This window comes from Marmota flaviventris, chromosome 8 (assembly GCF_047511675.1).
Source record: "Marmota flaviventris isolate mMarFla1 chromosome 8, mMarFla1.hap1, whole genome shotgun sequence".
In the NCBI taxonomy this organism is placed as follows: domain Eukaryota; kingdom Metazoa; phylum Chordata; class Mammalia; order Rodentia; family Sciuridae; genus Marmota; species Marmota flaviventris.
Window position 1 is genome coordinate 44,787,293 of NC_092505.1, and position 24,720 is coordinate 44,812,012.

Here is a 24,720-nt window from a genome sequence, read left to right on the forward strand (position 1 = left end):
AAACTACTAGAGAAAACATAGGGATAACACTAGATTACATGTATACAAAGATTTTTTTTTTTTTTTTTTTTTGGACAAGATCCCAAAAGCTCAGGCAACAAAAGCAAAAATAGACAAAAGGGATTATATCAAATTAAGAAGCTTCTGCATAGCAAAGAAGGAAGCAACAGAGTGAACAGACAACCAGTAGAATAAGAAAATATTTGCAAACTACTTACCTGGAAGTGATTAATATCCAGAATATACAAGGAACTTGAATAACAAAAATGTAAATAATCCAATTTAAATGGGGAAAATGATCTGAATATACATTTTTTGAAAGAATGCGCACAATGGCCAACAAGTACATGAAAAAATACACAATATCACTAATCATCAGGGAAATGCAAAATCAAAACCACAATGAAATAAATATCAACTTGCCCCCGTTAAAATAACTGTCAAAAAACAAAAATGAAAGAATGAATGAAATGGCAATAAAGATTTAGAAAAAAATGTGAATTTTTACATATTGCCATTAGGAATGTAAATTAATACAGCCACTATGGAAAACAGTATGGATATTCCTCAAAAAACTAAACATAGAATTACTATTTGATTTATCTATCACTATTGAGTATATATCCACCAGAAAAAAAGCAATTATATCAAAGAGATACCTGTATTCCCATGTTTAATACAGCTTTGTTCACAATTGCTGAGATAGAATCAACCAAGGTGTTCATTAATGGATGAATAGTTAAAGAAAACATATATGTTATTCTATTAAATATATTAGAATAATACTCTGTCGTAGAAAAGAATAAATACTACCATTTGCAGCAAGATGGATAGAACTCTAGGTCATCACATTAAGTAAAATAAATGAGTCACAGAATGATAAATACCACATTTTCACTCACTTGGGGAAGCCAAAAAAAAAAAAAAAAAAAAAAGAATAGGTCAGTCTCATAGAAGAGTAGAATGAAATGGTAGTTACTAGAGATTGAAGGATCATGAAGCCAGGCTGGGAAGAGGGTCAATAAGGAACACCAAACCACAGCTAGAAAGGAGAAATTAGTCCCTAGAGTTTCATAGAATGGTAGGGTAACTATAGTTTACAACCACCCATGATATATTTCAAAATGAAGTTTCTGAGCACATAGAAATTATTAATGTTTGAGAAGATGGAAATCCTATCTAACCTGATTTGGTCATTGTACACTGTATATATTTATCAAATTGTTATACTACAACCCATAAATATGTACTGATGTTATGTGTCAAGAAAAGGTAAATATTATGAAATTTAAAACTTTGAGAGCTACTGTTTACAGCAGTTATTTTGAAAGATGCATACTGGTCAGATCAGTAATGGGGAAAAGAACTTGTTAGGTTTCTACTTCCTCATAGGAAGCTCATTCAGTTATCGGATTCCTTCCATCCAAAATAAGATCCTGTCAAATCTCAAAAGTACCAAGCAGGTCCTTTATGGGCCTCAAGTATTCCTCAAAATTAATTCTCTAAAACTTCAGTATAATTGCATATGGGAGGGTTTATTTTTGCTATTTCAGTGGTCTGGGTAGCTGTCCTTATTCCAGTACCACATTGTTTTGATTACTGTAGTTTTGTGATAAGTTGTGAAATCAGGAAACAGGAGTCCTCCAATATTGTTCTTTTTCAAGATTATTTTGACTATTTAGAAGCGATGGGTGGAGAGTCATTGAAATTTTTAATTTGGCAACAGTGTATAGGGGGCTTGGAAAAGGACTAGGAAGCATTTTGGAAAGGTTAGGAATAACAGAGACACACTTCAGCTATTTCTTTAGATATAAGGAGTATGTATAAAGTACTTTAGTGGCAGTGGAGATGAAGAACAGTTAAAAGAATTGGAAAAAAATGGTATAATTTATTATGGCCTTTTTGTATTCAGTGTAGATGATTGGGACAAAAAGAAAGGCATTTTCAGTCTTTTTGATTGTGAGAATTGTGAGAAGATACATAGAAAAATAGAGGATGCAAGGGGTCATCAGATCTGTGGTGGGTTAGCATATCTGAATTCAGTTTTGAGCAGAGGGTATATAGTTCAGTTGGAGATGCTCAGCCAACAGTCAGTAAATAGAGACATGCAATCAATGAGCTCCACGACAACTCTGGGTCTTATGTTGCTTATAGATGGTATATCCATTTAGAATTGCTTTTTTGATGTAACACATTTACGGTTACCATGGTGGCAGGAGCCAAATAGAGGAAAGTGGCTGGGGACAGCAGCAAAAATGAAGATCTGGTTAAAGACAGTAAAATCTAGAAGCTTCTGTGACTTGCCTTAGCTAAGAGTAAACAGAGTGCTAGATGGCTGTTGACATGTGTTTTATTTTGAAGTGACTATTATCACTAGGGTCTGAAGTCCTTAGCCTTGATCTCTTGGAGCCTAATGTTCCTGTTCTCCAGCTGAGAGAGACTAATTCACCATCTTGTGTTGTAAACACTCACTCATTTTAACTGATTACACCTCCAATGATTCTCAAATCACTAAAATTACTAATTGCTATTCCTTACACATCAAAGAGTGAATCCTGAATAATTAACCCCAAATAAAATTAGATGAATTGGCCCTTTTAATTAGAGTCCCTGCTGCTGTTTGTTCTGAGCTTCCTTTTCTTACTGTTAAGAGACTTTTAGAATGATTAAAACTGTTTAAGACTTAAACAGCCAGTGACCTTTTAATACAATATAAATCCATGAAAGCAATATTTCAGCTAGCAGGTGGTGAAGTAAATTTTTAGAGCAAGTACCTGTCAGCTCCACTATTCCTGTGGGGGGAAAAATACATGCCAAAAAACAACCACCTTGAAATGAAATGAGTGTCTCTATTTGATTATTTTTAAAGCATTTATGCATTTGCTAAGCTTCAGACTTGATGAAATAAATGGCAGGGTTGAAGGAGAGTGAGTAATGGTTGGCATCATTTTATATAAATAGTAACAAGCATTTCGCAGCAAGAAGAATTCAAAGTGCATAAAAGATGAAGACTGGAGAAATCACAGAAGGTCCCTAGCCTCAGGTAGCTATTCTAGCCCTGGGGAATTTTCTGGAAGCAGGGGAATAGGCCTCAAAACTAAGGGATTAGGAAGTTCTGTGGGATCTTATTGCTGCCAATCATTGAGCTCTGATTTCTGGCCTACCCATGCTGCATTCACCTTAGATTTTGTTGAAGATATTTTGTGAGTTACTGCTCATAGGTGGCAAATCTCCTAAAGAGTAAGAATCTCTTTTCTTCTTCTTCTCAGCCTTCTGAAGTTAAGAGGTAGAGCAGTTTTCCTCATCATTCCCAAGAGGTCTTGGTGTCTCATACTAAAAGTGCCACATACTGGGATAAATGTGTCTTCAACTACAAGTGAGGAGATTTGGGGTCATAGTAGGTTTCTATTTTCCAGTTTACGTCACTGGTGAAGAATTTCCCCATCTATAAAATGAAGTAACTGGACTAGTTCAATGACTTATTTTTCTTTAACATTTTGAAATAAATTTCAACTTTTCATTTTGAAATTATTTCAGATTTTACAGAAACATTGAATTTTCATTTAATGTTTCCCCAGTTTCTCTAAATGTTGACCTCTTATATAACCACAGTAGAGTTACCAACTCTACTAATTAACACCGATGCAATATTACTTACTAACATATAAAACTAATTCACATTTTATCAATTGTCCTACTAATATCTCTCTTCTCTTCTAGAATCCTGTCCAGAATCACAGGGTGCGTATAGTTGTCATGCCTCCTTAGTTATTGGTAATCTTGGGTAATTGTTCAGTCTTTGTTTATCACAGTAGTCAATGATGCTTAATCAGATTGCACATCAGAAGCATCCAGAGAGTTTTATAAGATACTATGTGTAATTTCCAAATTAGACAAAGCCTCTGATTGAGGAATTTTAGAGTGGGGCCTGGGTGTATGTTGTAGAACAATGCCCTAGAAAGTTCTGCTGTATACTTTCTGTTTAATGTCAGATGGTTTCAACACCTCAACCTCAACATTTTGAGATTGTGTTCATGTATCTCACTTCCCCTCCCTTGTGTTCCTGTACCATCTTCATTCCCATCTCTACTTCAGAAGTTGAGAGCTAATTCAAAAATTCCTGAAGAATTTGGAGTAGTTTATAGATACCCTGTGGGATGTAGATACTATTAAATCTATCAGGTCCTCCATTGCTAAAGAAAGATCCAGGACATTGGAAGTGGATACCAAGTTTCTGGAGACTGGGGTGCCCCCCTGCCTCATCACAGGGTAACTTGGGGATGAGGACTTTGTTACTGTACTTTGAAACCATGCTCTCTGTAAGATAATTTGCAAACTCACAAACAACAACAAAAGTCAACTAGACAGACACTTTAAGACTGATATTATTACCTGTCCAGTTAATAGCTTCCTAAAACACCTATAAACCACATCAGCTTCATGGAATATCTATGAACCACCAGTAATTTAGTTCTGATGGGTCTTCAGTACTACTCTATGTCAATAACAGGAAAGGGGACCAATTAACTATAGAAAAAGTGTATGTTTTCATTCTATCAGAGTTTAATTCATATATAATTCATATTTATATATATTTTTGTTACTAATAATTTATAATGATAATATTGTTACTATATGCTGAACATCTCCTATGTGTTCTATGTGCTTCAGGTAGGGATCGGCACAATAAGAAGCCTGATCTCAAAGATGATAGTCTAGCAGGAGAAACCAAGAGCTACACAATTAAACTAAGAGCAGAATATCTGCTATACTAGAGCTAAAGCAGGGAGGAGCAATGTGTTATCATTGGACAACATCCATCGTTGGATGAGGATGGCTCGCTCTACAGCCTTCTACAGCAGGGATTGAAATAAGTTAAATTATCCATTTACAGTGCTTCATTGTGAAACCACACAACCTCTAGCTCCAGGCCATCTTTGAAGGGAGTAAGCTTCTGTCCTCAATGGACCCCACCAGGTGATATCCTGTCTCTAAATCAAAGGGATATTTTCAGAAGATTCTGTCAGGACACTGGTATTTCTTTGGCAGCTTCTTTTTTGAGTGGTAAATTATTTTTTGTTTGAGTTTGTGTCTCTGGGATCTTGCCTTTTGTTCTGTCCATAAGATGATTTTTTAAATTTTTAATTCATTGTTTTAAAATGAGGAGAATTTCACTTTTTTTACGGGGGCTGATGATATCTCAGTAGCTGTTACAGGATTGATGCATCAGGCTCAACACATTGCCTTATCCATTTTGAATGCTCATTTTGGGAAGTCCAAAAATATGAAGTGATTTGTTGTTGGAATAGCAGTTACTATGTTTTGCTACTTGGTTCTAGTCCATTTTCAGAATCAGATTTGTCTCCTTTTTTTTCCCCTCCCTTTGTGTTTTTTGAAATACATTCAATGTTTTTGACTGAGACATTGAATCTGTTATCCAATAAATGGAAAGCACTATGTGATAGAGAAATACAGTATACATAGATGTGATACACTAAGGTGTTTCCCCTTTGTACATTTAATTCCCTTCTGCATTGAAGAGGACTGTTGAACTCAGTGAAGTCCCAGAGATTTTGTGTGAGCTAAAAACGGAGTGAAATTGTCCGATTTAAAATCAGAGACGTCATCCACTTTAAAGATAATAATTCTTGCTTTTAATTTGAGAATCTCAAAGAGCATTTCAAGCTAAGTTATTTAGAAAGATGACAGCACATTAAATTTTGGCTTGGGTAAATATAGTGATGCATTAAAATTAAACACTGGGTTTGCCTAGATTCTGCAATTCATTTCAAAGTATCTTCCTTTTGATTCTTAAAAAATAATGCCTGGCTGTAATTCACATTTATTGTATAGTAATTAAGTCAAAGGAAAAGCAATTCAAAACAACACTTATTATACCATAAGTGATAGACAATCTCTGTTAATATAAAGGTTTATAGAAATTTGAGTCCATATTATAAGCTATTCAGTAGCCCACTTTTTCCTCACTTGATAATACATCAGTTTTTCATGTTCTTCCCCCAGATACTCCATGACTCACTCCCTCACTAGATTTAAGTCTTTGCCCAAATACCACCTTAGTGAGGCATTTCTCAACACTTTTCTTTAAAATTGCAACATCCTACTACCACCCTAGCAGTTCTGTCTCCCTTCCTTGTTTTGAATTCTTTATGGTGCTCATCACCATTTGCTATTCAGTATGTTTTATTTATTTATTTTTAATCATCCTTTTCCTCCTGCTACGGTGTAATTGGGGGCAACACTTTCTGTTTTATTGATTAATTAATTTTTATTTGTTCTTTTCTCCTCCAGTGTCTTGAATTATACCTGTCACATAAAAGGTACTCAATGAATAAACAGGTGATAGATGTAGATGAACTTCATTCTTTGGATGACTACGTAAATTATATTGTGTTGTGATGAAGCTTCTATAACATGCTTCTGTGCAAAATTTTCAGTTATTTCTTTGTACGATAATTTATTAAAAGTGGTATTGTTGAGTTAAATCCATAAACATTTTTGAGGATTTGATACCCTCTGGCAAGTTTTCTTGAAGAAAGTTTTATCTAATATTACTTGGGCTCTAGCTAGGAATATATGAGTTCTGATTTCCCTATACCATCATCAATTCTGTGTTTCATCACTATTTTAAAAATTATTTATTATATTTAATTGACATAATAGTACAAATTTATAGTAATGTACAATGTGACGTTTTGTACATGTCCATGTGTAGGAAAGAGCAAAAATAGGATAATTAGCTTATCACCTCATTTCTTTGTTATCATTATTTTTAATCTTGGTCCTTTTTAAATGTCATTGTCTATTAGAAATTAAGTACTATCAGAATCAACAATTTATTTTTTAGATAAACAGTAGGAAATAAAAATGGAAGAATGATAGAAAGGTTACTTCTCCTAATACATAGTCATGTATAATAAAAGTTTGGAATTTCTAAAGATGTATGTATGAAAACTAAATGTAAAGGTCACAAAACTTCTAGTTCACAGGGAGGGTGCATTGCTTAAGAGATGTGAGCTGCTGTTTTGGTGGCAGTGAGGAAAGGTAACCAGGAATGCCCAGCCTTTCCCTGATAGTGAGCACTTCTCCTAGAGAACACTCACAGTAACTGCACACTCAAAGAACAGGAATAAAAGGGGAATCTAGGCACTGCTTTATTAATAGCTCTGTGAGTGTTGATCTCCCTCTGGGACAGAGATCTGTGGTTGTACTGAGATGGTATGCAGGTTTTGGCTTTAGGAACAGAGAGATGTTTTATCCCATCTCTTCTTCTCACCACTATATCTTGGAAGCCTCTATGCTCAGTGAGCTGCATCCCTAAAGGATCTGGCTTGAGACCCCTATCTACCTATTTGGGGTCAACAAAAATATTCCCAACAATAGCTGGCTTGGCTTTCCTGGGAACCAGATGCTGCATAGGTCTGAAGAAGTATAAGAAAGAGCCCTTTCTGGGTACTTCTTAAACAGATCTGCAGGGCACAGTGGTGCATGCCTATAATCAAAACTACTAAGGAGGCTGAGGCACGAGGATCATAAGTTCAAGGCCAAGGTGGGCAACATAGCGGGGCTCTGTCTCAAAAGGTAAAAGTGAAATACAACTGAGGTTCTTACAGTAGTGTCTGGATCAATTGGATTAGCAAACCTCTCCCTTGTCAGGGAAACCAACAGAAGTGGGATGGGAAAAGAGCATTGAAAGGACTTTGTCTCTTAATAGATACAACAAACTGGTTAAACCAGAGCAATTTTTTTCATATTTTTAGTTACAACCATTGGAGTCAATGGGTTGAGAAGGCTGAGAAGTGATGGATAAAATGGCAGTTATCCTCAATTATTCTCTTAGCCTTTGTCATATTACAGCATTTCCTGGTGGGTTTGAAAACTTTATCGACTGAACATTTAGAAATAACACATTTCTAGGTACTGAAAATCTCTGTTTTGTATGTTTGGGTTATTTGAAAACTACAAAGGAGAGTTGAACTGCTGTACCAAGGAACTCAGAGGTGTCTCTTATCCCCCCGAGAATGCTGGGGGCCAAGCTTGAAATGCAAGTTTTAGATCCCTTCAAGGGCAAAAGACAAGGTGCTGCGCTCCCCTTTGGCTCAATAGGAGGGAAAAAAATACAAATGAATAAAATAATTGACAAGTTAAAAGTTTGTATTTTCCTTCCACTGTTATTCCTCAGTTGCAAAATTCAGCTTCTTAGAGGCAAGTTGCCATTGTCAGTTTCTTGGGAATCCATTCCAAAGTTTCTTCCTGATAGTACATACATATATCTATACACATCATTACACAAATAACACTTGTCTATTAAAATCTTGAGCTATAAGTTAGAATTCTCATAACAGTTTGATTTAAGATAGTTAAGAGTTTTTCACACACATACATATGTGTGTGAAAGATCAAAATAGGATAATTAGCATTTCTATCACCTCAAACATTTTTCATTTCTTTGTCATCACTAATCTTAATTTTAGTCCCTCTTTTAAATGGCATTGTCTGTTAGGAAATTAGTACTATCAAAATCAACAATTTATTTTATAGTTAGCACGAAATAAAAATGGAGATAAAAATAGAAAAGCATCATTGATAGAAAGGCCCGAGCTATCTCCAGTAGTTCACGCTTTCTTCCAAAGAACCCATTTTCTCTCCCTCTTTCATTTTGTATCAGTTTCCTAGTTATTTACCCTTTATTCCATATCTTTTAAAAATGGGAGTTTTTAAAAGCTATGATAAGAAGTCTTTGGCAGTTGAGCTTGAAGAGCTGAAAACTTCTGTCTGACTTAATAACAGATCCAATTAAAGAAGATAATTATTATGAGGTTATCATTAGGGATTTTAAAAATTTATCTATGTTGCCTGGAATTATGATCACTGTTGTTTTCAACTTATTTCTTTTTGAAAAGTACATTCTTGTTTCCTTTACACCCTCCCAAGACTATCATCAATCTGTGATTCACAATATTTATGTCCTATTACAAAAATAGGGCAAAGAAGAATACAGTTGGAAGGGACCTCAGAGACCGGCAGTTGTACTTTTCATTCCAACACATAATTTGCTATTACATTTTGGATCATTCATGTGACTTTTATTGACCTTTGTTTTATAATACTATCCCAGGATTTTTTTTTTTAATTTTGATATTATCAGAGGGTGTGATGATTCTGTATAACATAGCAGAACCTGATGAATTATAAGAGGGCATTCAGCAATCTGTATTTTAACAAGACCTTTCATAGATCCTGATGAGTTCTGAACTTTGGGAACCATTCCTGTATTGGGCTGTGTCCTGTGAATGAGAGGTAGTGTATGAAAGTTATCTTATTACGTTGCCTGGTGCATGGTCAGAGACTAGTACTCTGGAGATGACTGAATTTCACTGGGTGTTAGACTTGGCAGCTGTTAGCTACTCTTCAAATTCTAACAGTGTTGTTTATAAAGCTAATGAAGGCTAAGTGAACAATTTCAAAGGGGTGTCAGAACAACCAAACTCACTGTCTTTCCATGGTGTCCCTTTTACCATTCTTATACTCTTTCTCCAAATACCTAAGTTGAGATACTTTGCTACTATACAAAAGCAACTCATTTTAATGATGGAGACTGCTGCCCTACAGCTAAATGTTGAAAAGCTGAAATGCAAGGATATGCTACTCATCTATAAATAGAGGAGAATACTTCCCCAACACATCAAAAACATTATTTTTAAAAGGAAGAGGAAAAAATAGAAAGACTTTAAAAAGGAAATTTCTGTTTTCCCAGTAATTTTTTTTTTTTTTGCAAGATCTATTTTAAGAGATTCTATACTATGAGCTGTACAGCTCTTGGATATATGTTTGTACCTCAAATTTTAGAGATGAGATCTGGTGTTTCAACCACCATTCTTGTTGGTCAGAGATGGATTTCTTGGTCTCCTGAGCCTCATTACTTCCTTCTTGGATTGTATTTTCTAAATCAGATGTTTCTTATTCCAATTTCTCCTCATCTGTTCTGCATATACTTAAACTTTAGTAAATCATATTGTAACCAAGTGTTCCTGCCTCAGAATTCCTTGGGTGCACGATAAAATTGACACTCTGCTCCATCTGTATCCCACTTAGTTATTCATCACTTTTCTAATTTTTATCACCCAGTAACACTATTTTATATTCCTGTGGTTTTGGTAGATTATACCTTACTTTTTATTCTCTATGCCCTGAATTTTTTTTCCTTGTATGTCTATATCCCCTTTTCTGCCTAGAGTGGACTTGCTGTCTACACCCACAAGGTGCAGGGCAATTATAGGATCCAGTCAGCCTCCCTTGTTCCTCCACTTGGATATAAGTTTCATTTTATGTTAATTTCCAGAAGTTTATTTATACTCTTCATAAATTGTATCTTGTATCATTCTTACTTGTATACATGTTTTTTTTTCCCCTCTTGTACTTGATTAAAAATTTACTGAGGGCAAGCTCCATGTCTTATATAATTTAGTAACCTCATCCCCCAAATCAAGCGCATCCCCTGCTCTTGCTAAATGTACTTGACCCCTCTAGACTAGCTTTTATGCCACTTCTAAATATCAAATCTTGTCCTCCCTCTGAAAGTTAAGGCTATTAATTAAACTGAGGAGAGCTAAGATAGGGAATAATTGCTATACAAGGCAAAAAAATTATGTGTCAAAGCCAATTATGAAAGAGTAAAATGTCAGCAAATATATATTTTTAAAGAGTATTATGAAATTGCATCCCTTTTAACTTTGTGTGTGTGTGTGTTTCCTTTCTGCAGGTGACTTTCTCCCACCACCACCTCCACCTCTAGATGATCCTGGTGCCCTTCCATCTGGCTCTGGAAACTTTCCTCCTCCACCACCCCTTGATGATGGTGCTTTCAAAGTGCAGGTAGGAGCTGTGATTGCACTCATGCACTAGAAGGAAGCTCATGAATTCAGTAATTGTTTCTGTGGTAGATAAACATTTATCCAGAGCCTATAGAGCGCTTTGCAACTTACAAGGAACCAAGGCACTTTAATGCAAAATGCCCAACTCAAACTTCTCAGATTTCTGCTGGCTTACACTTTGAAGCCCTGGAAATCCTTTTAACTACTAATTTTGTCTCAAAACCCAAAGCTATTTTTTTAGGAATGCTGTTTGAGAAGTCTACATTTTCTTGTTATCCCAGGAACACATTGCTGGACCTTCTTTATTGCCTCCCCCACCCCCTCTATCCACAAACATTGCATTGCAATGAGTAAGTCTGATATTTTAAGGATCTTTTTGGTCACTGTGGATCCAAGTTGGTCATCAACATCCTTCTAACAAAAGTAACAACAAAAATCCTTAGGTTTTCTCTTGTGGGTAATTTTCGGGATGCATATATACATAGGTGTTGTACTCTAGAGTGTGTAGATTGCAAAGAAACTCAGGGCTGGACATAGAAGTGGCACTAAAAGTAGGTTGCAGACTGCGATAATAGGGAACAGGTGAGTGACATATCATTTAATCCAAATATTTACATAAGGACAGATAATTAATAAAATCATAGAATTACTGTTTTGTTCTTAGGTGTGGTGATATTAGTATAGATATATTGAAGAAAAAATTAAGAGTCCTGTCTTTTAGAGAAAGATCTGAAGTATTGGGGGATGTAATGTAACAGTGTCTGATATTTGCTTCAAAATAATAAGAGTAGAAAATTTCTGAATGACAACGTGGGTGAGAATAAGATTAGCTGTGAATTGATAACTGTTGGGTGCATGATCATTTCTGTTACTTAGTCTACATGTCCATATGTCTGAATTCTCTTGTAAGAAGTATAAAGGAGGAAAAGCCATAGAAAAGAGCTGTTTATATGGTTTCATCTGTGGTCTTGCTTTCTTCCAAATTTCTGGTTGGGGGAGATAAAGGAAGAAATGATTCATTCATTCCAGAAATACTTTGTGTTCCTATTTGGGCATTATTTAAGTACTAGAAAATCTATAATTGAAAATAAAGACAGCTTTCCTTCTGGAATTTACAAGTTGGTAGACTAGTAAACGTGAACAAATTATATACATTGTGATATACGTTGAGTGAACAACCTGCCAAAGGAAAGAGGGAAGGGGATGTGGCTTTCTATAGTGTGTATATGGTCAATAAGGTCCTACTCTCAGGTGACACTTAGAGCCTTGAAGGAGAAGAGTAGGGAATAGACCATAGGGATTTCTTAGGGAGTATATTTTCATGTAATCAATGTAAATAGAAGAAACTTTAAATAACATTGATCCATTGAAATTAGTAAGTTCCAGTTATAATCAGTAAGTTCCAATTCTTTTCAATGTTATTACAATTTTTTTGCATGTGTATGTATATACACACATGTATACATGTGTCATATATATGTCTATATATATTACTATATATATATATATATATATATATATATATATATATATATATATATCCTGCATTTATTTTGTTGTCAGCTACCACAAAGATCAGATACCAGTGATAACAAGAATTCTACAGAGTTCATATGTATTTTATGCAGCAGAACCTTTATAAATAAAAATAATATGCTTGAGTTTTCTTACATAGCTATCTTTAATAAAAAATCATAAAAACCCGAGTTTGCTTTTTATGTATCTTTCCTCTTATTTTGTTGGTGATGATTCTTTGAATGTTGTTAAATATGCATGATTTAAAAATTCACTTATTCATTTTTCTCTTCTGAATTGTTATGAAAACTATTCTGTTGCATTTTAAATTTTTACTTCTCTAAAGGTTGACTTAATGAGAGAGACTTGCTTTTGAAAATTAGTTGAGCATCTTATTTCTAGTTGAGTGATTTTAAGCAGGTCACATGTAGACCCAGTTTCCTCATAATTACAAAAAGGTAATATACCTACTTTTCACAATGAAAAGACACAAGTACATTTGAAATTGTTAAGTTGAAATGGATAAACAGATATTTTGATGTTCTAGTAAATATTACCATGTGAAACTAATAATACCAAGAAATATATTATGACTTTGCCAGTGGGTTCCACCAAAAAAAAAAAAAAAAACATTCAATTCATGAATAGAGGATGTCTTCCTATTTATTTGTATAGTCTTCTTTAATTTATTACATCAATATGTCATAGTTTTCATTGTAGAACTCTTTTACCTCCTTGGTTAAAATTGGTTCCTAGGTATTTTATTTTATTTTTGACTTTTATAAGTGGGATATCTTTTTCAGATAGTTTGCTTTTGCCATATTAAGAAAATTACTGTTTTTGTATGTTGATTTTGCCTCTTGTGATGTTACTGAATTTTTAAGTAAATTCTAATAGTTTTGTGGAGTATTTAGGATTTTCTCTATATGTGATCATACTGTCTGCAAACAGGGGCAATTTGACTTCCTTTTTTCCCAATTAGGATGTTTTTAAATTCTTTCTCTTGCCTAATTGCTCTGGCTAGGACTTCCAGTTCTGTGTTGAATAGAAGTGGTGAAAGTGGGCATCCTTGTCCTGTTCATGGGGCTTTCATAAAATGACAAAAAGTCTCTTTCTGTGTGGACTTTGTTCGGAGGAATGTACTCAAGCCATGGCTTTGTTTTTGAAGAGGAAGGAAATAAACAAAAAGCCTGTTGCCATGTTGGCTTATGTTCTGTGTAAAACAGAAGGGAGGAAGATAAAAAATAGCGTAGGGTTTGCCAAATGGAAAGGACAAATCTGGTAGGGAGAGTGTTATTTTTGAGACTCTTCATATGGAAAATTGTTGGCAAGTTAAAAAAGAAAATGGACATGCCCTTCCCTTGTGTAGTGGTGACTTGGGTGTGCCAGTGGCTCTGGGCATGCTCACCCCACCTTTAGATATGAGCTGTGATATAGTATGGAGTGATGTATCATGGGAGAAAATTTTGCACCTTTTTCTCTCAGTTCTGGTGAAACCTCCTGTTGCCAAGTCCAGATTATAGCTGGTGGATGTGTGTTTTTATGTGCAACACTGTTTATGTTTCCAACCATATTTTCAGCTCAGAGCCAAAAGTATGTCTACTAAATGTGACTGTGAGAATTATAAGAAATTCAGGGCTGAAAGGGACCTTCAGATCATTTAGTCCAACCCTGACACCAAGCATCTAGATATGGCCCTTTTAAGTACTAACTGAATGAATTAATCCCCCCCCATTTTTTTTTTTGGCTATGGGGAAACTAAGAACCAAGGAAGTGAAGACCCTCTAGTTTCAGTTTTTACTGGATTTGGCCTTGACCTTTGTACCAGATGGTCCCTATGCTTGGTTTTGCTTTAGTTCTCTTTTAAGCTGTTAGGCTCTGAGATTCAGAGTAGGAGGGATACATGCTTTTATCTGGAAAGAATAGGTACTACTGGAGTTTTGCTTGACACTCTCATTTGTTTTTCAAAATTTAACCCAGGGGTGCTTTACCCCTGAGCTTCATCCCCGTCACACTCCTCCCACTTTTAAATTTTGAGACAGGGTCTCATGAAGTTGCTTAGGGCCTTGCTAAAATTCCTGAGGCTGGCCTTGAATTTGTGATCCTCTCACTTCAGTCTCCTGAGCCTGTGGGATTACAGGTATGCGCCACCACATCTGGCAACACATTATTTTCTATATGCTATACACATTTTTTTTTCCTTTTGCAAAGGCCAAATAAGTGTTTATTTTTGTTTTGAGGGTTCTTATTTTTTTGGGAAAAGATGAATCTTGAAAAACAAGATTTCTTTGGTTTGCTTTTTTGTCAGGAGCAATTTTGGCCTCTATGTCCATGAGGTTTGAGTGATCCGTTAGCATTCACTTTATTTATTCATTTGTTCTTAATTCTTTCAGTGTAAATTCAATACCTTCTAGATGTAAATACCAATGCTAGGGCTCCTAGACTTTGATTTTGACCTCAAAAGTTTGGGACCCCAACTCTCCAATTTTGGGACTGAGTTAGCCTCTGTTGGTTTCGATGCCAAAGTTGACAATTTTTTTTGTTATTTTCAGCCAGACCTTGGACAGGTATTACTTAGGAGAGTTACACAGGGGGAGAATGTCTCAGAGAATTTCAGGTTTATAAGAAATTCAGAGATCCCACATTCAAGTCCCTTTCTATTGTTACAATATTTTTTTTTCTATTTTACAAAATATTTATGAATGACTCTTACAGGATTGATAATGCTGAGGAATAGAGATGGATTAGATATAGTACCTAGAATCAAGGTTTAAAGAACACACACACACACACACACATTTTTAAATAAAGACATGGCAAATTGTGCCTCAGTTATGATGCTTTGATTAGAAGCACAATTTAAGTTCTGTATTAATGGTAGGGGAAATAAATTAACTATGATTGGAGAAATGAAAGTAGGTTCTTGGAAACAATTTCAGTTCAGCTGAACTTTGATGGTTAGATAGGGCCATAATTTTCAGATGAGGGGAGTGGTTTTCTTTCTTTCTTTCTTTCTTTCTCTTTCTTTCTTTCTTTCTTTGTAAGAAGAATAAAAACACAGAGAAAGGAAATCACAAAGTCAGTGTGAGAGGCCTTGAACGTTCAGCTGTGAAATTTACTTTTGTTCTGAAAGTGCTTACAATTTAATCCAGGTGTTTGTTATTATTTTAAATATAAGGGTGACATCTCCAGTCTGTTGTTAGGTGCCAAGTGATGCTATTAACATACCATAAAACAAATGTATCATACTGGCAGGAAGCCCCATGCAAAGAATTCTGAGTTGCCTGATTGACTTCCTGAGATCCTTGGGGACTTACCTGAGATCCTTGGGGACACAGGATGGCTTCACTTTCAGGTGACGGTTTTGCTGCGCTTTCTCCATGGTGTCCAGTTAATGACTCACAACTCTTCCTCTCTTGTTTTGACCTGCCCTGAAGCTTGCTTCAATCATCTGCTCTCCACTGTTATATAATTTTTGTTTTCATTTCTCCTCGTCCAGCATTTGAGGCAGGATGGTTGCTTCCGTCTGTCTACCTCAGAAAACCGGATATTTTTGTCCCTCAGTGGTTATTCAAAATATTAAGTTCTCTTCTTATGAGACTGAAATTTGTCCTTTTAAGATTTCCTTATACTGATCTTCTTCCCATCTTCCTGAATAATGATGCACAGTCAAAGGAAAGGTCCAACCAGGAGGGAGAGAGATGGGTACTATGTACCTCAAGGAATTGATCAATAAAGGTTCAGAAAGAACAAGGTGGGAACAGAGTAACATAAGCTATGACCAGAATTAGTGGAAAAAAGAAAAGAAAGAAAAAGGAAGAGAATCCTGTGACATAATTTATTTTAAAAGCAGCCTCCCAAAGTTTTAAAGCCAATTCAGTCCTTTTCTTGTGGAACCAATTTGAAGTTCATGTATGTGCATGGTGAATGGTGGCTTATAATCATTTCTAATATATTTCAATCAATTTCAGAATACATTTCTACTTACCTATTTTACACATTTCTGAACAATTAAGAACTCAAGTGCACAGCCATGGCCACTTTTAATCAGAAATGCACAGAAAGAGGCAAGCTGGATTGGCTTTGTATGATTTGACAAATCTTTTCATAGCATTTCTTCTACTGGCTGGCAATGTGGTGAGGAAGGACAAGGCTGGGTATAAAAGGAGATCCAGGTGACTGCAGCTAGAATTCAAGGCAGAGACCTGTTGCCCGAGCAAGAACAAAAAGTGGTCAACAAAAGATTGAATGCTCTCTGAGGTGCTGCTTCTTTCTTGCATTGAGAATGCAAGGATATCTTGACCCACAAGAACATACCAAAAGAATGATTAAGTCGCTTATTTCTCCATGGCCCTTCACCTGGTTCCTTGTGGATGAGCAAGCACTAATTGATTTGTAGTTTGTGGTCCTGGTAGCAACAGTAGCAGCAACAGCAGCGATAGCAACAGCTTGCATTTGTGATGATCTTCTACTTTTATGGTTCGTGTATGTAGGTCAGCGTGTGTTTAGCAAGGCCTGACGGGTTTGCTGGTATGCTCCTGGCTGTGCCCAGTGTGACTTCCTATAAGTGAATGTCAAAGTTTTCCTGTTTGGTTTTTACTCTGAATCATCCTCTGGGTATTCAGATGAGAAGAGGGAAATTTTGGTGTCTGTACTTGTCAAAATGTCTTTCTCTCTGACAATAGTAGGTCTAGAGTCAATCAGGGGGTGTTCCAGTGTTTCATTTAGAATTTTAAACTTTTTTCTTCTTCTTCTCTTCCTTCTCTTTCATCTTCCCATTGCCCCACTGTTTCCTCCACTCTTCTTCCTCCTCTTTCCTTCTTTTGCAGTGTTGGGGATTGAACCCAGGGCCTTAGGTATGCTAGGCAAGCCCTCTACCACTGAGCTATGCCCCTAGTCCCTTTTCCTTATTTTTCAAAAATGATTTATTGAACATGGTAAAGCATTCTGTGATTGATAGTGGATTATGTGTATACATACATGCCCAACTTTATCAACCCAATTTCCTTAAAGTAATCTAGGACACATTCTTGCTTTCTGTGGTGAAAGATTAATCATTATACAAAGAATGTCTCATGGGGAAATCCTGTTGTACACTGGGATAACAGTGAGGTTAGCTCTGCTTTAGCTTCTCAGTTTCTGGGTAGGAAGTAATTTTCTGCACTTGTGTATTACAGAAACTTTCCTTTGCCCAACTAAAGTGAAACTGCAGATGACTCTGAATCCTTGGAAGTTTTTAGTGGTTACATCAAGATTGAAATATATTTATTTTATTTTTTTTTTACTTATGAAAAAGTAATGCATGTTTTTAACTTATAAAAAGTAATGCAAGATAAATAAATAAATAAATGTTTTTACATGTTACTTTATCAAGGAAAGGTGATGATCTGCATATATACTCCCATTCTCAATACCCAACAGTTGACACTGAGTGGTGGTGTTCTCCCTTCCTCACCTCAAATATTATTAAAACAATAGAGTAGAATGAGAGAAGGGAGGAAAAAGAGGGAATCATGAACTAAAATCCATTTCCATGCATGTATGAGTTTGTTGGGATGAACTCAACTGCTATGGTAAAAGATAAAGCTCCAATAAAAAATATATGTTGAGTATGTTATAATATTTTCAACTTTGTAGTAACTTTTTTTGGGGGGGTATAGGGTTGGAGATTGAACCTAGGGCACTTTTCCCTTGAGCACTTGTTATTTTTTTTTTTTTTTTTTAAATTCTGAGATAGGATCTCACTAAGTTGCAGAGGCTTGCCTCAAATGTATGATCCTTCTGTGTCCGCCTCCTGAGTAGCTGGGATTACAGTTGTGTGCCATCATGTCTACCTTGAACACCTTTCTTTTAAGAAAGTTCTCATGCTAAATTGTACAACCACATTAGTAATAGTTCAGTCATAGCTTTTACTTCATTATATTTTTTTGTTTTCTTTTTCTGGTATTATCATCCAGATTTTTTTCCTTTTATGTTCATTTTTTCTTATATATTAAGTTTGGCTACAAGTAGAATTGTAGAACCAAATTTCACTTGCCTTAATATTCTACAATGATTTTGAACTGTCTTTTATTATAATTTACCGGTAAGTACTTGGAGGTGAGAAATCTGATTCCATTCTCATATTTTTTGCACTTAGTAATCTTTTCCTTTGGGTTTTTAAGCTGTATTTATAGGAGTCCGCAGTTCTATACTGTGTCTACCCCCACTATTCCTCTCAACATTCAGTGACTGGTTCATCTGAGAGTCAGGATCAACTATATTTAGCTAAAGGAGGACGTTCTTGTGTTGTTTGGGGAAAGAAATTCCTTCATTTGCCACAGTAATTAGCTTTCAGACTACTTATTTATTTTCTCTTTTCGTATTTTTTATTGGTGAATTATAGTTGTACATAACGATGGAATTTATTACATATTTGTACAAGCACACAATATTAATTTTAAAAATATTTTAATCTGTTAAGTGGTATAGAAAACAAACAAAAAACTATACATGATTGTTATGGTAATACTTTTATAATGTCCACATATGTACCCTTAGTGAGATATACCTTTTCCTCCAGCTTGCTTGCTTTCTCTCCCTCCCTCCCTCCCTCCTTCCTTCCTTCCTTCCCTACCTCCCTCTCTCCCTCTCTTCCTTCCTTCCTTCCTTCCTTTTTTTTTTCTTGCTTTGCAGTATTAGGATTGAGGGTTTCACACATGCTAGACAAGCACTCTACTCCTGAGCTATATTCCTTTTTAAAGTTTTCTTTAGAGAGAGGGTCTTGCTAGTTGCCCAGGCTGGCCTTGAACTTGCCATCGTCCTGCCTTGGCCTTTTGAGTACCTGGGATAGGTGTGCACCACCACAAGAAGTCTGACAAGTTTATTTCTTTGTAAGTCTTTCAGTTACTGTCTGGTGACCTTTCATTTCATCTTTCAGAGATCTTATTAGCATTTCTTACAGGAAAGGTCTAGTTGGAACAATCTCTCTGATCTTTCTTATGTTTTGGGTGGAATGTCATAATTTCTTCCTGACATTTAAAGGACTTTTTATTTGTTATTTGGTCCCAGGGATTAAAACCAGGGGTCCTTAACCACTGAGAAACATCCCTAGCCTCCCTTTTTATTTTTATTTTTTTGAGATAGGGTTTCGCCATGTTGCTCAGGGTCTTTCTAAGTTGATAAGGCTAGCCTTGAATTTGCCATCCATCCTCAGCCTCCTGAGTCCCTGGGTTTACAGGTGTTCCTCTGCAACCAGCTGAAGGACATTTTTTAAAAAATCTGGTATAGGAATCTTTGTTGACAGTTTTTTGGGGGAGGGTGTACCAGGGATTGAACTCAGAAGTACTTGACCACTGAGCCAAATCCCCAGCCCTATTTTTATTTTATTTAGAGACAGGGTCTCACTGAGTTGCTTAGTATCTCACTTTTGCTAAGGCTGGCTTTGAACTCAAGATCCTCCTGTCTCAGCCTCCTGAGTTGCTGGAGTTACAGGTGTGCACCACAGCTCCCAATGACAGGCTTTTCTTTTTCTTTTTCACATTGAATATATCATCCCACTTTCTTCTAACCTCTTAAATTTCTGATGAGAAATCTGAAGATAATCTGATTGAAGCTCCCCTATATGTGATGAGTAAGTATACTCTCTCACTGCTTTCAAATTTCTTTGCCTTCATGGGGGCAGGAATGATGGTGGAATGAGATGAACATCATTACCCTACGTACATGTATGACTGCACGTGTGGTGCCACTTTACAGTGTGTACAACCAGAGAAATGAAAAGTTGTGCTCCATTTGTTTACAATGAATCGAAATGCATTCTGCTATCATGTATAACTAATTAGAATAAACAAAAAAATACAAAAAATATTCTTTGCCTTTGTCATTCTTTCAACAGCTTGTGAGGTATCTCAGTATTTGTCTCTTATTATCTCAACTTCAAGCTTCTTGGGATGGCTTTGTCCATTTATCCCCCAAATATTCTTTCTACTCATCTTTTCTTTTTCTCATCTTTCTGAAATCCCACAGTACATATGTTGGTCTGCTTCATGTACTTCCACTGTCCCATAGGTACCTTTGGTACCATTTGGTTGTCCTCAGTCTTTTCTTCCTATTTCTTTATTTTATTTGGGGGGGGGAGCCTTTTGTGTTTTGGGGGAATTATTTTTCTTTTTTGTTTTTGCTTTTTTTATCGTTTTAAACATTTATTTAATTATTATATGTGGTGCTGTGGATTGAACCCAGAATTTTTTGTATGCAAGGCCAGTGCTCTGCCAACTGAGCTACCTTCTCATCCCTTTTCTTTATATTTCTGAGACTTGATATTTTGCATTGACTTATTTTCAAGTACCCTGACTCTTTCTTCTATGTGCTCAAACCTATTTTGAATTCCTCTAGTGAAATTGTTTATCATTAACTGTACTGTTCACTCCCAGAATTTTGGGGATTTCTTTTTAAGTTTTCTTTCTCTTTGTTAATATTTTCCTTTTATTAATACTTTAAAAAGTCCCTTTCTTTAGGTTTTTTTTTTTTTTTTTTTTTTTAGCATCTTTAGGATAGTAGTTTTAAAGTCTTTATCAAGTAGACTACCATCAAGTCTTTTTGTGGGGACAGGTTCTGTCCATTTATTTAATTTTTTTGCTCTGAATTGGCCATACTCTTTTATTTTTTGTATGTTTAGTGATTATTGTTGTTGTCATTGAAAAAAAAGTACATTTATAACTAATCAGGAGGTAAATATGGAAATCAGATTTTTCCCTTTTTGTAGGTTTTGCTGCTTTTTGTTTTTCTCGATCCCACCCCTATCCCCCCACCCCCATGCCAAGAATCAACCCTAGGTGGAAATTTAATGTTTTAGGTATTTTTTGAGTCTCTGCCTTTCCCTAGATATGTGTGGTAACTGTCATTTCTTCCATATATGCAATTCATTTTGAATTACTTACTCATCAGTGTTTGGTTCCCAAACAGGAAAAAGTGAAAGATGCCGGGAAAAAAGAAAGGGGGTGACTGCTTAAGTCCCCTGGAAATCATGTCAGTTAGAGTGAGATGGGCAAAATATTGACAACTGCTTCTTTTTCTTCACATCTTTGATGAGAAGCAATGGCCAATGATCAGAGCATAGATCCCTGATATTTGGAAAACAAGGTTCTTTTTTGCCCACCCTGACTCCTGTGGGATATATGCAGGCTGCTCCAGGAACACAGGAACAGTTGCCTGCCAAGGGACTGAGGGATGGGGGATGGATAGCTGCTACAGTTCCAAGAGCTGAAATTGACCTAAATGAACCAGTTTACCATCTAAGACTTTCCCTTGGAAGGTGGAAGCTTTCAATTAACTCCAGCGTTCCAAAATAGTCACATCACAGAGGCTGTGGCAGTGCAATGGAATGCAGTGGTCTGTCTGGGTGGGGAGACAGACTTCTGTTCCATCCTGTGCCGCCATATTCTCAGAATCTCTTCTTCCTCTTTTGATATTCACTGTACTGAGCTTCCTGGATTCCTCTCCTGCATCTGATTATGTCTTCCCTCCCCCCCCCCCCTTTAACCAGATCTCCTTTTTTATTCTTCCTGTCCCTACATATAGGTATCCACTTTAGTTCTCCCTGTGCCCTTCTGGCTTCTCTCGGGAGAATTCAGAATTCTAACCTTTGTTGATCTGATAACTGGAATTAGCTATGACTCTTGGCACGGTTTTGTTCTTTGATAGGAACCGTAACCCCTATGCATAAGCTAGTTCTACAGGGAAAGCCAGTTCAGTGTGTCCCAAATGCTACTCATCCTCTTCTTCATTTAGAAATACCAGCATATTTTCTGGTGTCACAAAGTGTAAATTCTGTGCTCAGTGTTGATATGACTTTCTTTTTGAGTATATTCACCAAAAGGACTTTTTGGCTTGAAAATCCCTCTCAGGTTTGCTCCCGTCTGTTTTCTTGCTCATCATCTTAGCTCCTTCATTCTCCAGATCACAGATGACTCATGGCCTTAATTCTATCTTTTTTTTTTTAACTTTCCAGCTGCATATCCCTAACCAATTAATAATTCAAAATTGTTATTTTTTCCTTATGGATGTTTATTACCTACCACATTAAATTTCTTCTCTTGGTTGAGTTTTCAGACCTCCATGACCTATCTCACCCTGCACAACATAACTTATCTCCCAGTCTGTCCCCTATATAATCTTTTTGCTCTTTTGAAGATGTCTCCTTGTCAGTTCTATATGTAGAGTTAATTTTCCTGTTTCTTCCTTGCTGTCTGAAGCATCCTCATCTCTTAACTGATAAGTACTCATTCATTTTTAAACAGCCCTAAGTCAGTTGCCACGTTCTTCCTCATGTGAGCCAGCCTTCCACTGGCTCTTCCTTGTCCTTGTCTGCATCCTTACTCTTTTGACTGAGTCATGTGGTACAGCAACGTGAGACCAAGGTTTAGTTCTAAGAAGTCCTGTTCTGTTCCTTACCAATGCAGTTCCTAACTCTGCATTCTAAATGAGAATATTAATAGCAGTTTCATAGAAATTTATTTTGAGAATTAATTAAGATAATGAATATAGTATATCCAGCAATATCTAGTTCATAGTGAAGTCTACTATGAATCACGTGGATAGATAAATCACTTAATGCTCTTTGATTTTTCCTGCCACTTAATATATGCCTCTATGTGGAATGATGAAATTATTTCATGTACATCAGTCTTGTCACCAGACTGATTTTCATAAAATAAGAATCACAAAATAGCATGTTGGAGACCTCTGAAAAATCATTTAATTTCACTAATCATAGAGGCTTAGATTTGAGTACTCCTTATCCAGGCAATCATTCTTGTGGTTAAGAAACTGGAGCCCAAATTTCTTGAGTAAACAATTCAGGGTGACATAGTTACTAGGAGAGCTGTACCCCAACCACAATTAGAGGTTTCTGGATTTCTTAACCTGTACTCTTTCCATTATCTTCTTGTTAGATTCCCTTTTAGCCATTGCCTAAAGTTTGGATCACTACTCAATATTCCTGTGTCACCCATAGTCCTTATTCCATTGTAAGAAAGTAGAGTAGCTATTTGGTTGATATTTGTGCATTGATTGATTGATTGAATCATTCTTTGTCTCTGCTATAGGAATTCTCTGGGAGTAGATCATGCTAAGTGTACCATATGTATCACCTTTTTGGATGCTTTTGAGGTTGCTGTAAGCATGCAAAGGGTTCAACATGTACCACTTCTGTTCTCTGTGTCAGGGTGTTGGGAAGGAAATGGGAGAGGAAGTTATATACATCTTGAGCAAATCAGGCTTTTCTATTTTTAGTCCTTGCTACTGTTTGGAAAGTACAGTCCCTGTTCGTGGCAGTCTGGCATGTGTTTCCTTAGTGCCATTTCAGAAAAGAGGAAAAATAAATATGGGAATTTTTTTTTGTAGTGAAAATAGTTACTCAGTGAAATCACATAAGTTTCCCCTTTTTCTCTTGATGAAACCTCAAACCAACTAAGCACAGATTCCTCAACCTCAGCTATGCATGTCACGGCCTCATGTAGAACAGGAGACTGGAGTCAGCAAAATGTAGTTTAGCAAGATATGTTCTGGTGCTTCAGCGAGACAGTGGGTGGGGAAGGCAGGGGTGGGAGTGGTGATGTGGCTTTGACCAGCACCAGACTGATGCCCTATGGAGAAACTGAAGCCAGAGTTAGGTAGACAGACTTGTAGCACTGGAACCCTTTCCTTTAGCTGTTCCTTCTGCCTGACTGTCTCTCCTTGGCAAAATTCTTCCTAACATCCATTCCATCAATTCCAATCAATGAATGAATTCTCTTCTGGACTTATGATGACTTTTGGGGGGATTTTCCCAGTCCAGAGATGTATTAGTTATCATCAGCAAACAACAGAGGGACTTATCCTGGTGAACATGATGTGATCTGCATTTAGGATTGTTTTACTAGAGTGGGACATGACCAAACAAAAGAGGCAGTGGTAGCAGGGATTGGGGTCAACCTCCAGAGTCCATGGGGGCAGACAAAGCCTGAACTGAAGTTCTTCCCATGAATGTGGGGAAGGGCTATTTGGAAAGGAACTGTCCTAGAAAAGGGAAGAGTTCAGGATGCTTTGCAGGATTCTGACTTTCTTCAGGGGAGATGAGTTTGCTTCTTGACTTAGTGTTTATCAAACAGGAAAATCCTCCAAAAAATCAGAAACTCTGAGGCAAGCATGATGTGAACATTACTAGAGGAAATGTTGATAACAGCAATATTGTTCCTCTTTAAGGAGAGAGGGTATACATACAGTCACATACATAAGCATCTCTTCTTTGATAAAATTGTGGGAGTAGGGTGAGAATAATTCATTGGTA

The 24,720-nt window shown here is 36.3% G+C and overlaps 1 protein-coding gene across 9 annotated transcripts in view; it reads left to right on the plus strand.

Moving 5' to 3' along the window:
- The window catches only part of Lpp (LIM domain containing preferred translocation partner in lipoma), a 655,361-nt gene that overhangs the window by 277,261 nt on the left and 353,380 nt on the right, over nucleotides 1-24,720 (plus strand). For all 9 annotated transcript variants that reach the window (XM_071615170.1, XM_071615174.1, XM_071615175.1 and 6 more), the window contains one exon: nucleotides 10,784-10,896. In XM_071615170.1, coding sequence (XP_071471271.1) covers nucleotides 10,784-10,896 — 113 coding nt within the window. The remainder of the gene's footprint in view (nucleotides 1-10,783; nucleotides 10,897-24,720) is intronic.